Below are 16,305 nucleotides of genomic sequence, written 5' to 3'. Positions count from 1 at the left end.
TATTACCTTTTTATTTTCAGGTTCTTTTTTATTGCTTGCCTGTTTTTCTTCTTTCCTTCCTTCCTCTTTTCTTTCTTTTTCTTTCTTTCTTTCTTCTTCTTCTTTCTTTCTTTCTTTCTTTCTTTCTTTTTCTTTCTTTTTTCTTCTTTCTTTCTTTCTTTTTCTTTCTTTCTTCTTTCTTTCTTTTTCTTTCTTTCTTTCTTCTTCTTCCTTCTTCCTTCCTTCCTTCCTTCCTTCCTTCTTCCTTCCTTCCTTCTTCCTTCCTTCCTTCCTTCCTTCCTTCCTTTCTTCCTTCCTTCCTTCCTTTCTCCCCGTGACCATATTACCTTTTTATTTTCAGGTTCTTTTTTGTTGCTTGCCTGTTTTTCTTCTTTCTTTCTTTCTTTCTTTCTTTCTGAGTTTGTGCCTTAAGCTCCCTGTGACCATACTACCTTTTAATTTTCAGGTTCTTTTTTGTTGCTTGCCATTTTTCTTCTTTCTTTCTTTCTTTCTTTCTTTCTTTCTTTCTTTCTTTCTTTCTTTCTTTCTTTCTTTCTTTCTTTCTTTCTTTCTTTCTTTCTTTTTTTCTCTTTATCTCTCTCTCTTTCATTCTTTCTTTCTTTCATTTCTTCTTTCCTTCCTTCCTTCCTTAGGCAATTGAGGTTAAGTGACTTGCCCAGGGTCACACAGCTAGGACGTGTTAAGTGTCTGAGGCCAGATTTGAAATCAGGTCCTCCTGACTTCAGGGCTGGTGCTCTATCCTAGCTGCCCATCCCCAGCCTTATTTCTTGACCTTCAACTTTAGTTAGAGGTAGGCTCTGCTCACTCGGGGTAGGAGGTAGAGCCCTGGTCTCTTTCCCAAGTTTCAAACTTTTATGCCTTGCTGTTTTTACAGTCAGTTCTGGGGGTCTTTAAGTTTTCAGTGCTTCTGGAATGTGTTCTGTTCCTTGCCCTTGTGACCATCCATGCTAATGCTCCCCTCTGCCCTGGAACTGAGTAATAGGCCATAATTACTGTGGCAAATGACAGCCAGTGCTGTAACTGTTGCTTTCATACTGGTCCATTGTTAGCTCTTTCTGAACCAGGTGTCTAATATTCTTATTGTTTCCGGGCATCAAGAGCTCCTAGAATTGCTTCTGTAGATCCTGTTGCTGTTGTTGTTGCTGCTGCTGGCTCCTATCCCAGTGTCACAGATCTTTCCTTTTGACCTCCCAAGTTGTGCTGGGCTGGAAAAATACTTAACCAACTTTTGTTGGTTACATTACTACAGAATTTGATCTAATATGTTATTTTAAAGTTTTAAGGGAAATATTAGGGAGAGTTCAGTTAGAATGCTTCTTTTGTCCACCATCTTGGCTCTGATTCCAATGTATTTCTCAAGTAATAGTTGATACATTTTGAAAATCTTTTTATTTCATTGCCAGAATGCTGCACTTTTAAGTTTTCCTTGTGTAATTCCTGCTTTGGACCTTTTCTTACCTGAGAGACAACAGTAGCTTTCTTCTTTGATTAATACCTTTTCTTTCCCCCTTCACCCAGGAAAGTCAGGCTATTCCATTGATGTCTCTGGCCAATGTAACATCCAACAAAATTAAGAAGCAGATGTCCTGTCCAGCATCAGATGAAGAACAAAAAGGAGAGAAGGTTGAGAAGTCCCAAGAATGCTCAGAATGCTCAGGTGATTATCTAGACAAAAGCTAATTGGACAATGGAGGCAGGTAGCAGGGCTGCCTTTAAAGCCATTGCAGGATAGCATGGGGTAATAGGAAGACACTCAGTGGAACTTAGAAAACTTGAGTTCAAGTCCTAGATCTTCCACTTACATGTAGGGTATGTCTCTTAATTGAATCTCTTTCCTCCTTTATAAAATGGAAAGAATTCTTTGATTTCTTCACAGAAAACTATTGTGCAAATCAAATGAGAATAATCTGTTTTATAAAAGGAGAAGTGCTATGTAAAAACGTAAATACTTCAATTGTTAATGCCACTTCATCATTACCTGTTAATAAATCATATATCCTTGCCATGTCAAAATTAGGTAGCTGTCTGTAAGTTTTGCTTTTCTTATGCATTTTTCTTCCTTTGCTGTCTCTATTTTCATTTCTTTCTTATGACTGTGCTCACCAATGTTTTCTTCATGTTGTTCTCCCAGTGCCTTTTCCTTAAATAACATAAATGTCAGCTGTACCAGAACTTAGGAAGAAGATAAAGTTTAGTGCAGACAGGATGCCCTAGCTTTAAGTTGGTACCAGTTCAGAAGATAATATTTTCAGAAGCTTTTCAATCATCAAGATAGTTTTGTCATGACAATATATTTTTGTGACAATTGTCCAGTAAGACTTGGTACTAGTTAAGACCAAATTGGTCTGAACTATAAAAAATAAGATAGTGATTGCTGTGGAATGAGGATCATGGTAAACTGTGTCTGTAGCATAGAGAAAAAATAATCAAAATCTTTAGTTTTTTTTTCATAGTAAAAAGATAAAGGATATAGCAGAGTTCCATTTACCATATAAAAGAATTAGGGCAATGAGGGGAAGACTTATTTTTTTGAAATTGGGAAAAGGCTATCTTTATGTACTGACAAGTGGAGATTGTAGGATTTAGAGCTTGAAAATACTTTAGAGGACCATCTGGTTTGATTCTTTAATTTTACAGATGGGTAAAATGAGACCTGGAGATGTTAAATTACTTTCCCACTATCATGTGGTTATGAAGTAGCTGATTTGGAATTAGCATCTGGGGTTTTGAATCCAAAACTAGTGTCTCTTCCACAATATCAAATGTTTCCAAATGCCCAGATTGGCGTTGTGTTGTGATTGGTGTACCATTGTATTGATGCAGATCCTAAGATAATGACCTCCTGCGTACACTTGACTGATCAGTCCTATTAGAAAGTCCTATTAGTGTCTTTGTTTGGTTTGGGTTTTTACAGAGTAGAAGGAGCAAGGGTCTGGGAGGTTTTGATTGTGGCACTGTAAAGATAAGGTAGGTTCCAGATGACTACATCTGGAGAGATTTGCCCTAAATCTTTTGTATAATTTGGAAAGGAAGAGGAGCTAGGTATCCTGAATATTTTGTATCAGTTGAAGGAAGTGGATTAGGAAACTTCTTAGAACAGAAGAGGAAGGAGTTCAATGGGGATTCTTAGTGGCTTTGGCTTATGTCCTGTTTCCACCTGACAGATCATAAGAGGGAAAGCCAGTTAGAAACCTGTTCGCTTCTTATGAAGCGGAGCTTCTCCAGCCCACTGCCTTCAATGCATGGAGAGAATTTTGATGAACTAGGAAAATTCCAAGGGATTGGACCTGACACACAGACACCTCCAGGTAAAAGAGGATTCATGGAGTCCTGGTTCTATTTGGCAGATTTAGATTGTCTCTTTGTTCTTTTTTTTCCTTTTCTTTTCTTTTCTTTTTTTTAAGTGTAGTTTGAGAAGAAAGTCCAAGGGGCTCCTTTCAGGGATGGGCTAAAATTCTTTGACAGATAACAGAGTGCTGACAAGGTGCTCTCTTTTTTTGTTGTGTTGGTGGTAGCCTGGGGAATCAGGAATTTACTATTCTTTACAAACTGGGAAATACAGGACTCCAAGCAAATAGTCTTCTAGTCAGTGATCAGACTTGAAATTGAACTTGGAACCCTATTATCTCCAATCTTTGGCTTATGTTCCAAGTGAGCAAGTGTTTTGTCTCCCTCGACATAAGATTTATTTTCTCTTATTATTTCCTGTAATCTCTATTATTTAGTTAATGCTATTACTTTTTAGAAGAGGAAGATATATGATAGCACTTTTATCAATGTATTGTTTGCACATGTCCTCTTTTTTCTCCAACCTAATCATTCTTTGACATCTTATCCTTCTTCCTATCTTCATTGTCACTAGTCAGTTTCAATGCATTATCACCTCATATTTAGGCAATTTGCAGTAGTCTCCTAGCCTGTCTCCTTGCCTTCAATCTCTCTTCCTCATATCCATCTTGCATATACTGTTAGATTAATCTTATTAAATCACAGAATTGATTTGTGTCACACATCACTCTATTCCCCATCCCAACCTCTATCCCCTACTTGAAATTTTTCAGTGGCACTCCATTTCCAAAGGAAAAAAATCTAAAGTCCTTAGTTTTGTAATTCAAGTCCTTCAGAATTTAGATCTAGCCTATTTCTTCTACCTTTTAATTTTTTTTTCAAATATTTTGTTTTTTTCCAATTACATGTAAAAATTTTTAATTTTCATTTTTTAAAACTTCAAATTTTATTTCTCCCTTTCTTCTCTCCCTTATTGAGAGGGCAGGCAATTTTACATAGATAATATATATCAGTCATAAAAAAACACATATCTCTATTAGTCATGTTGTGAAAGAAAACACAGACCAAAAAAAAAAAAATCCCATAAGAAAAATCCCCCACCCCCCAAGGCATTTAGAGTTAAGTGACTTGCCCAGGGTCACACAGCTAAGAAGTGTTAGATGTCTGAGGTTGCATTGGAATTCAGGGCCTCCTGATTTCAGCGATGGTACTCTATCTACTGTGCCACCTAGCTGCCCCCCAAATTTTAAAAAAAGTATGCTTTGATCTACATTCATATTCCATCAATTCTTTCTCTGGAGGTAGATAGCATTTTTCATCATGTGTCCTTTATAATTGTCTTAGATCATTGTATTGCTGAAAATAAGAAAGTCATTCACATTTATCATTGCACAATACTGCTGTTACTTTGTTCTCCTGATTCTGCTCATTTCACTTTTGTGTAAGTCTTTCCGGGTTTATCTGAAAGCAGTCTGCTTATCATTTCTTGTAGCACAATAGTAATCCATCAAATCATATACCACAATTTGTTCAACCATTCCCCAGTTAATGGGCATCCTCTTAATTTCTACATTGTCATTACAAGAAGAATTGGTATAAATATTCTTGTACATATAGATCCTTTTTTTTTTTTTTTTTTTTAAATCTCTTTGGGATATAGAGCTAGTAGTGCTATATTATTGGATCAAAGGGTATGCACAGTTTTAATAATTAATTAATTTGGGCATAATTCCAAATTGCAGTCCAGAATACATGAATCAGTTCTCAACTCTACCAGCAATGCATCAGAGTCCCAATTTTTCTGTATTACCTCTAACATTTATAATTTTTCTTTTTTGTCATATTAGCCAATCTGATAGGGGTGAGGTGGCATCCCAGAATTGTTTTAATTTTCATTTCTATAATCAATATTGATTTAAAGCATTTTTTTAGTATGATTATAGATAGTTTTGGATTCTACTGAAAACTGCCTATTCATATTCCTTGATCATTTATAAATTGGTAAATAACATGTATTTTTATAAATTTGGTTTAGTTCCCTATACATTTGCAAAGTAAAACTTTTATCAAAGAAATTTGCTATAAAAATTTTCCTTCAACTTTCTGCTTTCCTTCTACTCTTGGCTGCATTGGTTTTGTTTATGCAAAACCTTTTAAATTTAATGTATTTAAAATTATCCATTTTATATCTTATAGTTTCTCTATTTCTTGTTTGGTCAAAAATCCTTTATCCATAGGTATTAGAGGTAAACTATTTCCATGCTCCTCTAGTTTGTTTATGTGCTTATTTTGACCTTTATGTTGGTCTCTGCTTAACTTCTGCTAAACTGCTTTCTAGTTTTCCCAGAAATTTTTGTTAAATAGTGAGTTCTTGTCATAAAAGCTTAGGTCTTTGGGTTTATCAAACAGATAACTATGGTCGCATACTGCCATGTATTGTGTATCTAATCTACTCTGATCCACCATTCTTTTTCTTAGCCAGTACAAGATTTTTCTGATAATTATTGGTTTGTAATATAATTTGAGACTGATCATGGCTAAGCTACTTCCTTTACAATTCTTTTGATTACCTTGATATTCTTGATCTTCTGTTTTTCCAGATGAATTTTATTATTTTTTCTAGCTCTATAAGATAATTTTTGGTAGTTGATTGTTATGGTACTGAATAAATGAATTAATTTAAATAGAATTATTATTCTTATATTAGCTTGGTCTTTTCATGAGTAGTTGATGGTTTTCCAATTATTTAGATCTGATTTTATTTGAATGAAAAGTGTTTTGTAATTGTGTTCATATAGTTCCTGGATTTGTCTTGGCAGGTAGATACCCAGATATTTTATTTTGTCTACAGTTATTTTAAATGGATTTTTTCTTTCTTTCTCTTGCTGCTGGGCTTTCTTGATAATATATAGAAATGCTGATGTTTATTTTATATCCTGCAATTTTGCTTAAGTTGTTAATTATTTCATCAATTTTTAAATTGATTTTCTACAGTTCTGTAAGCACAGCATCAAATCACCTACATAGTGATAGCTTTGTTTGACTCATTAACTATTCTTATTCCTTCAATTTAATTTTCTTCTCTTATTGCTATAACCAACATTTGTAGTACAAATATTGAATAATAGCATGGGCATCCTTGCTTCACTTCTGATTTTCTGGAAATAATTCTAGCTTATTCATGTTACAGATAATGCTTGCTGATAGTTTTAGATATATACTATTTATCCTTTTTAGGAAAGGTCCATTTACTCCGGTGCTTTGTGTTTTTAATAGTAATAACTATCATATTTCGTCAAAAGCTTTTTCTGCATCTGTTAACTAATCATATGATTTCTGTTAGTTTTTTTTATTAATAGACTCAATTATTCTGATAGTTTTCTTAAAATTGAAACAGCCTTGCATTTCTGGTATATATCTCACCATTATAATGAATGATCTTTGTGATATATTGCTGTAATCTCCTTGCTAGAATTTTATTTAAAAATTTTGCATCAGTATTAATTATGGAAATTGGTTAATAGTTTTCTTTCTCTGTTTTTGCTCTTCCTAGTTTAGGTCATTAAAAGAATATGATAAAACTCTTTCTTCACTCATTTTCCTTTTGTAAAAGTTATTCTGTGCCACTTTTATGTAGGATAACTTACCCCATTCTCTTAGTAAATACAAATAATAGTTTCTGTTTTGACTTGAAACCTTGAAAAGTTTCCCTTCTCAGATTGACTTTTTTTAAAAAAACTAAATAAAAGAGGCTATCCTTTGCTTCATTTTTTACCTAGCTTTAATCATTGTATGGGTATTGCTTCAGTCAAACTGAAACCTGGGAAATAACTTAAAAAGGCCAAGTTCTTCTACTACATTTGGGGCCATCTCCAGTTATTCTAATAACTCCAGAGTAGAGAGTGAGGCTGGTGACTTTGCATAGCCCTCCCTCACTTAAATTCAATTTACTTGCAAATCATCACATCATGTGTCTGATGTGGTGGTCCTCTTCCAGAATGAAAGACAAAAAACAAACAACCACCACCTCTCCCTTCCCTCTGTGTTCTTAGGAATTAGATGTCTTCCTATAGAGGAATATAAATAGTTTAATCATTTCAAGGCCCATGTGATTTCTCATTCATGTTTACCTTTTTATGCTTGTCTTGAGACGTGTATTTGAATGTCAGATTTTCTATTCAACTCTGGTCTTTTCATCAGGAATACTTGCAATTCCTCAATTTCATTAAATGTCAGTTTTTTTCCCTTGAAGGGTTATATTCAGTTTTGCTAGGTTTGCTCCGTTGCTAAGTAATTCTTAGTTATATTCCTAAATCCTTTGCCCTCTGGAATATCATATTCCAAGTCCTCAGATTTTTTAAGTAGAAGCTGCTAAATTCTGTGTTATCCTGACTGTGGCTTCATGATATTTAACTTGTTTCTGGCTGCTTGTAATATTTTCTCCTTAACCTAGAAGCTCTGAAATTTGACTATAATATTCCTGCAAGTTTTCATTTTGGGATTTATTTCAAGAGGTGATTTGTTCTTTCATTTTCTCTTTTACTCTCTGATTCTAGACTATAAGAGCAGTTTTATGTGATAATTTCTTGAAAGGTTATGTCAAAAATTTGTTTTTTGATCATGGCTTTCAGGTAGTCTAGTAATTCTTAAATTATTTCTTCTTGATCTTTTTTCTAGATTATTTTTCCAATAAAAAATTTCACATTTTCTTCTATTTTTTCATTCTTTTGATTTTATTAATTCTTGATGTCTTTTGTAATTGTTCGCTTCCACTTGACTAATTCTGTTTTTTAGGGAATTCTTCTTTTTAGTGAATTTTTGTGCCTCTTTTGCCATTTGACCTATTCTGTTGTTGTTGGGTTTTTTTAAAGTATTATTTTCTTCCCCTCAGTAGTAATTTTTTGAATTACACATTTGAATTACCCTAAAATAGTTTTCCTCATTCATCTTTATAGGATTTTGAATTCCACATTTTTCTTCTCTTTTCCTTCTCCCTTCACAAGGCTGTAACAATCTGATATAAGTTATACACATATCGTCATCTTAAACAGTATTTCCACATTAGTCATGGTGTGAAAGAAGAATCAGAACAAAAGGGAAAAACCATAAGAAAGGAAAAAAAGTGGAAATACTATGTTTTGATTTGCATTCAGACTCCATAGTTTTTTCTGTCAATGTGAGATGTCATTTTCTGTCATGAGTCTTTTTGAATTGTCTTAGATTATTATATTGCTAAGAACTAAGTCTATTAAAGATGATCATCACACAATGTTGCTATTACTGTGTACTATGTTCTTCTGATTTTGCTCCCTTCACTCAGCATTAGTTCATATAAGTCTTTCCAGGGTTTTCTGAAGTCAGCCTGTTCACTATTTCTTATAGCACAGTAGTATTCCATTACATTCAGATAGCACAACTTGTTTAGCCATTCCTCAATTAATGGACATTCCCTCAATTTCCAATTCTTTGCCACCACAAAAAGAGCTGCTATAAATATTTTTGCACATGTAGGTCTTTTCCTCTTTTTTAATGATTTTTTTGGGATACAGACTTAGTAGTGGTATTACTGGATCAAAGGGTGTACACAGTTTTATAGCCATTTGGGTATAGTTCCAGATTGTTTCCTAGAATGGTTGGGATCAGTTCCACGGTTTTTAAGATTATTAAGGTTATTTTCTATGGCATTTTTTTTTTTTTTGGTGCCTTCTTTATCAAGCTATTTTCTCTTTTTTTCCCCATTATTTTCTTGAATTATCCTCATTTCTTTCCCCAATTTTTCCTCTACTTTTCTGATTTAAAAATCCTTTTTGTGCTCTTTTAGAGCCTGAAACTAAGTCACATTTTTCTTTGAAGCTTTGCATATAGCTGCTTTGATTTCATTGTCTTCTGAGTTTGTGTTTTAATTTTTTCTATCATATTAATTTTCTATGATCAGTTTGCTCATTTCCCCCTTATTTCTTGACTTTAAACTTTATGTTAAAGTTGGGCTTTGTCCCTGGGATGGAGGAGGCTCTTGTCCCAAGCTTCAGGTTTTCCATGCTGCTGTTTTCGGAGCCAGCTCTGAAGGTCTGCAAGCTCTCAGTTCTTTGAAGATGGTATGCTCTAAGGAGGGGCATGGTCACTTCTCTCCTGTCCTGTGCTCTAATCTGTGAGCTAGCACAAGCACCCTTTCTGTCCTGAAACTGTGAAAGGTCCTTGCTCTTGCTCAGGCTCCTCCTTATACTGCACTTGCAACCAGAGCCATGTATAGGCAATGTAAGCTAGTTTTGCTCCCAAGGCCAGCAAAGGCTCCCCTGTAATCTCTTTCTGATCAGTTGTCTTCTCTCTTTACCATCTATGGGCCTGCTGCTCCAGAAAATGCTGATGCAGATTTAGTTTAGGCCCAGGCTGCACTAGCAGAGCTTGCAATGGACTGCCCTTCACTCTCATTTCAGTGAAAGAGACTTTTCCTGCCAGACTTCCACATTGTCTTGAGCTGGAAAATCGTTTCACCTAATACAATTCTTTGTTCTGCCTACTGTTGATTTTATTTTGAGGTGTTATTTTATTGTTGTTTGGAGATAAATCAGGAGAGTTCAATTGAATCTCTGCTTTTACTCTGCCATCTTGGCTCACTGCTTCCTCTCCTCCTTTTCTAAGTTTATTTTTCTTTCTAACTTTGCAGCCTGTTTTTAGTCAAGCTGATTTTTAAATTTTCCTGTAATACACCTTGTACATTTCCATTTTTATACCATAGCTTATGCAGTTTTCTTTGCCAGTAATGGCTTTTCTTCTTCTCAGGTCAAATTCTCTTCATCCTTCAATTTTTATCTCAAGATCCAACTCCATAAAACTTTCTCTGATTACTTTGGTTCATGGTAATCTCTACCTTCTTTGGAATCTTAGAATGCTTATTTGTGATATTTATTAGATATTTCTCATAAACTACTTTGTATTACTTAACTTTTTAAGTGTACATGTCTTGTTTCTAAAAGTAATTCATAAGCAACTTGAGGGCAGGAACCAAGTCTTATGCTTCTCTTGTCTCTGTGTGAACCCAGCCCAGTGCCTTCTTCAGAGTAGGTGTCTCTTGTATGTACCATAAGCAGAGAGATAGAACAAAGACTGCCTTTCAGTTTTATTCTTCTCTATAGTTCCTGGCACTCTACTAGATATGCAGTAGATATTAATAAGTGTGTATTATGAATTCATCAGGACCAAAACTCATATCTTATATACTCTCTCCCCAGCATCTCCTGGTGCAGTTCTAGAAACAGGTAGGTGACTGTGAAAGTGTTGGTAAATTACTAATGACACATGAGAGTGATATGAGACATGGTGGGATGGCGGAGGGAAAGCTAGCCTCAAAGCAGTATGACTCCACCTCTAACGCATTCTCACTTTGTGACGCTGGACAAGGCACTTAATCTCTCAATGCCCCAGACAACCCTCTAAAACTTCAAAATGCAAAGTAGGTACTAAACTACAAAGATCCAGTCAGAAAAAAAATGAAAAAGTGTTTGGCCGAGTGACTCTGAACCACTTCTAACTGTGTAGCCAGCTCTCTGAAACACCGATGGAAAAGGATGCAAGATCCTTGCCAGCTGTTCTGGTACTTTTACTGAGTTCTCCTCTTTTATTTCTAGGCTCTTCCTTTGGTACTAAATCAGACTTGGGGATGGTATACAACAGGGCCAGACTTAATCTCCTTTCGGATGAACCTCCCGTGGTCTCCAATAAGGTAGTTTCCTCTATATAATTTTTGAGGACCCCTGAATTAACTACAGATCTTGGCCCTTTTTTTTGTTTTGTGACTTTATGGGAAATGAGGGTGGGAATGAGGGAGGGATAGACTGAGGAGAAGACAAGTAGAAAAATAAGGGGATAGAAGAGAGAAATTCCATTTCAGCATCTGCAGACACTAGGGCTCTTGGTATCAGACCTGACACTAAAGCATTAGTCCACATTCACCTTATGTTGATGATATCCGATGATTGTCTCTGCCAGTTCATATCTTCAGTAATCCTCTTCTCCTGTAAGTAAGCTTTGTCTGCTGACATTGAATATCTGTGTTCTTTTTAAGTCAAGGAAATCAGTAACATTGTCAGAGATCCCCTCTGCTGTCATCCATTACTCGGAAGACATTGAGGAACCTGGTATTAGCTGGAAGACGGATGCTATTTTCAAAGCGGCCAAGAAAGATCTTCTTACCCTGATGAAATTGGATGTAAGTTCCCCTTTCCTTCTCCAAGGAAGCTATTCCACTTGTTTGGGGTTTCATAGGTCTTTCTGTGTTCCCCTTGGATGGAGGGAGCTGTAAGACATGGTCCTCAGATGACATGCTCACTGTGTCTGTGTAGAAGGAAGCACCTACTTCTTGTGACTTCTGTTGATTTTTTTCCTTGCTCTTTTCCTGAATCGTGATGCCATTTCCTACCATATTTTGATGCTCTTTGTGCCAGTGCCATGCTTGATGGCAGCAGCAATTCAAAGGACAGGGAAAGGGTTTATTTATGGATATTCATTCACATTTGTATGCAGGCATGTGCGCACACATACACACATGCGCACACACACACCCCTTAAATCACTTGGACTATTTGACTGCTTTGTCTAGGAATTTATTTCTTACTTTCTTTTAACTTCTGCTGCTGGCATTCAGATTTCACTACTGGAAAATAAATTTTCTATTGTGTTTGTAGCAAGCTCAGATATTTACTCTTAAAAGGGACCTGTCAGTGGTAGAATAAATCTTTATTTCTTAATAATTTTCTAAAATGACTCTTGGGTATAAGGCCTAAGGTAGTTACTTTGGATTCCTGAACTTTTTAATGTCCTCTTGAGATATTCATTATACTTATTCTAAAAGCAGAAAATCATTCAGAATGAAGTATGGTAGAATTATATATCTAGAGCTGGAAAGAGCTTCAGAGGCTGCTTGGTCCTATTTCCTGATTTTAATCTGAGGCCCAGGGAGCTTAAGTTTTTTGTCCAAGTCCACACAGAGAGGGGACTTGGACTGAAGGCCTTCTGATCCCAGAGCCAGGGGAATCAGGATCATGCGACCACTGTCTTCCAAGGGGGGCATGCAAATGGGAAATTCTGACTGTATCTTTGTCCTGCACAAATTCGCACTGTTGGCCATATTTATGGATGAAGTATGTGGGGAGTGTGTGGGAGTGTTATTTCCCCAAGGGGCTGTACATTTCTTGAGTACATGGAGTATATCTTCACTTTCTTCAGATTGCCCCATAATGCTCAGCTTAATATTGTATACTTCGTAAGCATTCATGTTATTTAATGAATCGTCTTATGTGGGTCTGAGGAAAGAGATATGTTTTCAAGATCTATATATACACTACATACAGAGAGCTTGTGAAGTGTTCCTTTCTACCAAGTGAAGTCAGACTCATCCCTTGGTATGTCTGCCTTTTCTTTTCCCCCTTATGGGTTTAATCCATACCTAGTTCAAAAGTTACTGAAAGCAGCTGAGTGAAATGCTTTTGGCATCTGGGGAACTTGGACTTAGCAGTGGAGAAGCTGAGGATAAGAGGACAGTTAGTTTTTTAATCTAAAGATGCCTCTCTCTCATCCTTTGTCAATTTTTGGAATACTAGTTTTGGACTTACATGAGCTGCTTTTGTATTTGTATGCTTGATTCATGCTGGCAGGAGTTTTACAAGGAAAGGTGACAGCTCAGTTCAGTATTTCATGAGAGGGGATATATATTTATCTGGGGCTATTTACCTAGCATGTGGCAAAATAAGAACCAAGCCTTGTGAGTATCTTTAAATGACATGAAATTAGCCTGCCTATGGTACTATTGTGGTGGTACCATATTCGAAGAAAGACATTTCAACTTTAACTACTATGGTGATGCTTTTTCCTGGGATTGAAATATGTCTCTTCAGTTTTGTTTTGTTTTTTAACTTGGTTCAAAAGGTAATTCTATATGAAAAGAAAGTACTTGGACTAGTCCAGTATCTGGACTATTTTTGGAGTTAATGGAACATTCTGTGTCTTTACAACTGTGTTGACATAGCTCTCCTTAAAAGGAATGCTTACAAGCCATAAATAATGTTCATTTTTTTGTACCTTGAGTGGGATTTGGCATCAATATACCAGCAAGGGTATATGTCACTTAAGGCCTACTACAACTTAGGACATGATTGTAGAGATAAAATTTCATGTGTATTTCTAGTTGAGAAAGTTAGTAGTTAAGAGAGGAAAAGCTGGAAGTCTCGTCCTTGGTACTCATTCTTATATGGCTATTTGTTGGCCCAGCTCTCAGTTGTATGACTTTTTGCTAGAATGCTTTAAATAAGATTTAGACTTTGACAGTTTTTGTGATTATTAATGGTGTGGGAAGGGGAAAAGAAAACCATCCCTGATATAGTTTATATATTGTTTTCACTTAAAAATTTCTGACTTCAAAATATCTGAGTTTTAGCTTGCTCAAATTCAAATCAAAACTCAAAATCAAATTTTGAAAGATAAGACTTTTACCTTAAGGTGAATAAAGTCAATTGTGATAATGTTCCTTCTTCTGTATCAGTGAGAAAAAAAACCCAAACATTCATTTTAAAAATTCTATCCCTTGATTAGTGGTTTGCTTCAAATGTAAGATCATTTACATTTGATTGAGAATCACATTTCTGGAAAAATAAACCATGATTCTAGAATTTTAGAACCAGATTTATTAGATGAATTGAAGCTGTTATGTTATTTGAGAGCATCTGAAGGCCTTCTTTTTTGGTTGTTTTTATTTAGCAGATTTTTATTTTGGCATTTAATAATTAATTAGTCAAAATCACAGAAAACTGACTTTCTTACACATCATCTCCAGTGGTTCTAATATATCTTATGAGATATAATGGCAAAGCAAGTCATGGAGCAGAAACATGGTCATCCTATAAGGCAAGATATGAAGAATTTTTTTAATTAATTTTTTTTCAAATATGAAGCATTTGCTTTTTTCTACTGTCTTATTCCCCTCACTGGGTAAAAAAGAAAACCAAACCCCTTGTAACAAATAGGGAAGCATAGTTACGAAAATCAAGATATAAAGAATTGACATAATGTGGTGAGGTTTTGAATGTTGGTGATGTCAAGATTACTTATTGTAAATATGTGGACTCCTGATTTCTGACACTTGAGAAAGATGAATGTTATTTCCTCCAGATAATTACATTGTTAAAATATTTTGCTCCTAGATTCTCTAATACTTGAATAGCAGACTTGGTGGCTATAGTTGCTTTCTGTTTGTAATCGACTCAGAGCCTGACTTAGGTTTCACAAGGTCAGCCAGTTAGATGCTCTTCTGAATACAGACTAAAAAAGCCTTTGCTCGGCTGTGCTGGGTGTGAAGGTGGTAGCTGCCAGCCTCAGCGCCTGGCTTTTCCAGAAAGCAGTGTCTTCCTGTGGGGCCCCATTACCTTCAGGAGAAATCCATGATGGATTTAATCATTGTACTTGTCCAGATGGTGGCATCTGTTAGATCAGTTGATCAAGGCTAAGATTGGAAGACGGTGGTGAAGGATTGTTTCACAATTCAGAGCTTGATTGATTTGAGGCATATTTGAAGCTAGTGTTATTAGCAGTGAAAATGCATAATTATCTTACAAATTGAAATCACATTAGAGTTTAGTTCTGCATAGACTTCCCAGCAGCACTAAGAATTTATGACTTTAAAAGCACAAATCCAGGCACCTGTGCTCGAGCAGAAATTTTTCTAAATTGTTTTACATGGTCTTTGAGAGTACAGGTCAGATACTGTATCCTCCCAATTCAGTTAACATATTCTGTGTCCTGATTTCTCCTCTAACAGGATGCTTGAATGTTTGCCTCCTTTTGGTCATGAGGTAGGAAGAGTGGACGTGCCTCCTGATCCCAGAGTCACCTCTAGGGTCATATGTATGGATTGAGATAACTTTAAACAAGGGTCTGTTTCTTTCCAGCTGGGGCCGAGTATGAGACTAACTCTGAGTATTCTTGTTGTTAATACTTCAGAAATATCTTTCCTTGCTCATCTGCCTAAACTTTCCTATTGGGACACCACCATCCTCCCAGTCACCCAGACTCCCAAATTAGGTATCATCTCTGACATCTCACTCTCTTTCTCTCCCCATCACCAAGTCCTGTTACTTGCCTTCACAAATAGCTTGTATACATCTCCTCTTTTCAGACATTTCTGTCACTCTGACATAGGCCTTCAGTCTCACAACCTGAACTTTTGAAATGGTCTACTGGTTGGTCTCCCTGCCACAAGTCTCAATCTTCTTCAGTCCATCCTCCATTCAATAATAAAAGTGATCTTCCTAAATTACAAATCTTTATTATGTCACTCTCCTACTCAATAAACTCCAGCCCTCTTTTGTCTCCTGGATCAAATATAAAATCTTTTATTTTGCATTCAAAGCCCTGGCCCTCTTTCCAGTTTTCTTCTTATACCTTACATTCTTTCCCCAGCTCTCAAATACTCTATAATCTTGCTACACTGGCTTCCTGGTTATTTTTCCATCTATATCCAGAATCTGGGCAGTGCTCTCCCTTCTCTACACTGATTGTTGACTTCCTGGCTTCCTTTCAATCTTAACTAAATCTCGTCACCTGCAGGCAGTTTTCCCTAAAACTATTTATTCTAGTGTCTTTCCTCTGTTTATTATCTCCTGTTTATCCTGCATATAGCTTGTTTGTACATAGTTGCATCTATGCCAGGATCTCATAGGTAGTATCTGAAGTTAGATTTGAACTCAAATCTTCTTGACTTTTGACCCAGCACTCTATGTTTCCTTCTCTGAAGGGGAGGAACTCAAGTCTACTGGGGGAAATATGAACATTATATATGCAGGATAAATTGGAAATAATAAAGGTAAGAAAGGGGAATCAGGAAAGGTTTCTCATAGAAGATGGGGTTTTAGCTGGGACCTTGAAGGAAGCCTGAGAAGCTTGGAGATAGAAATGAGGAGGGAAAAGGCTCCAGGTATGGAAGACAGCCAATGAATGTCCAATATCTGGAGATGTAAGGAAGAGGAGGAA

General features: G+C 36.0%; 1 protein-coding gene across 4 annotated transcripts in view; it reads left to right on the top strand.

Annotated features, from left to right (window-relative positions):
• Window positions 1-16,305, top strand: part of PNPLA7 (patatin like phospholipase domain containing 7) — a 223,467-nt gene that overhangs the window by 32,772 nt on the left and 174,390 nt on the right. For 2 of the 4 annotated variants that reach the window (XM_051976848.1, XM_051976847.1), the window contains 5 exons: window positions 1,519-1,657; window positions 3,165-3,308; window positions 10,518-10,544; window positions 10,914-11,008; window positions 11,351-11,494. In XM_051976848.1, the coding sequence (XP_051832808.1) occupies window positions 1,519-1,657; window positions 3,165-3,308; window positions 10,518-10,544; window positions 10,914-11,008; window positions 11,351-11,494 (549 nt within the window). The remainder of the gene's footprint in view (window positions 1-1,518; window positions 1,658-3,164; window positions 3,309-10,517; window positions 10,545-10,913; window positions 11,009-11,350; window positions 11,495-16,305) is intronic. The other 2 variants (XM_051976850.1, XM_051976851.1) reach the window with 2 other exon arrangements.

The sequence above is a fragment of the Antechinus flavipes genome, chromosome 2 (assembly GCF_016432865.1).
Source record: "Antechinus flavipes isolate AdamAnt ecotype Samford, QLD, Australia chromosome 2, AdamAnt_v2, whole genome shotgun sequence".
NCBI lineage: Eukaryota > Metazoa > Chordata > Mammalia > Dasyuromorphia > Dasyuridae > Antechinus > Antechinus flavipes.
Note: the sequence above shows the minus strand (reverse complement) of the source record. Positions and strands in the feature narration are given on the sequence as shown.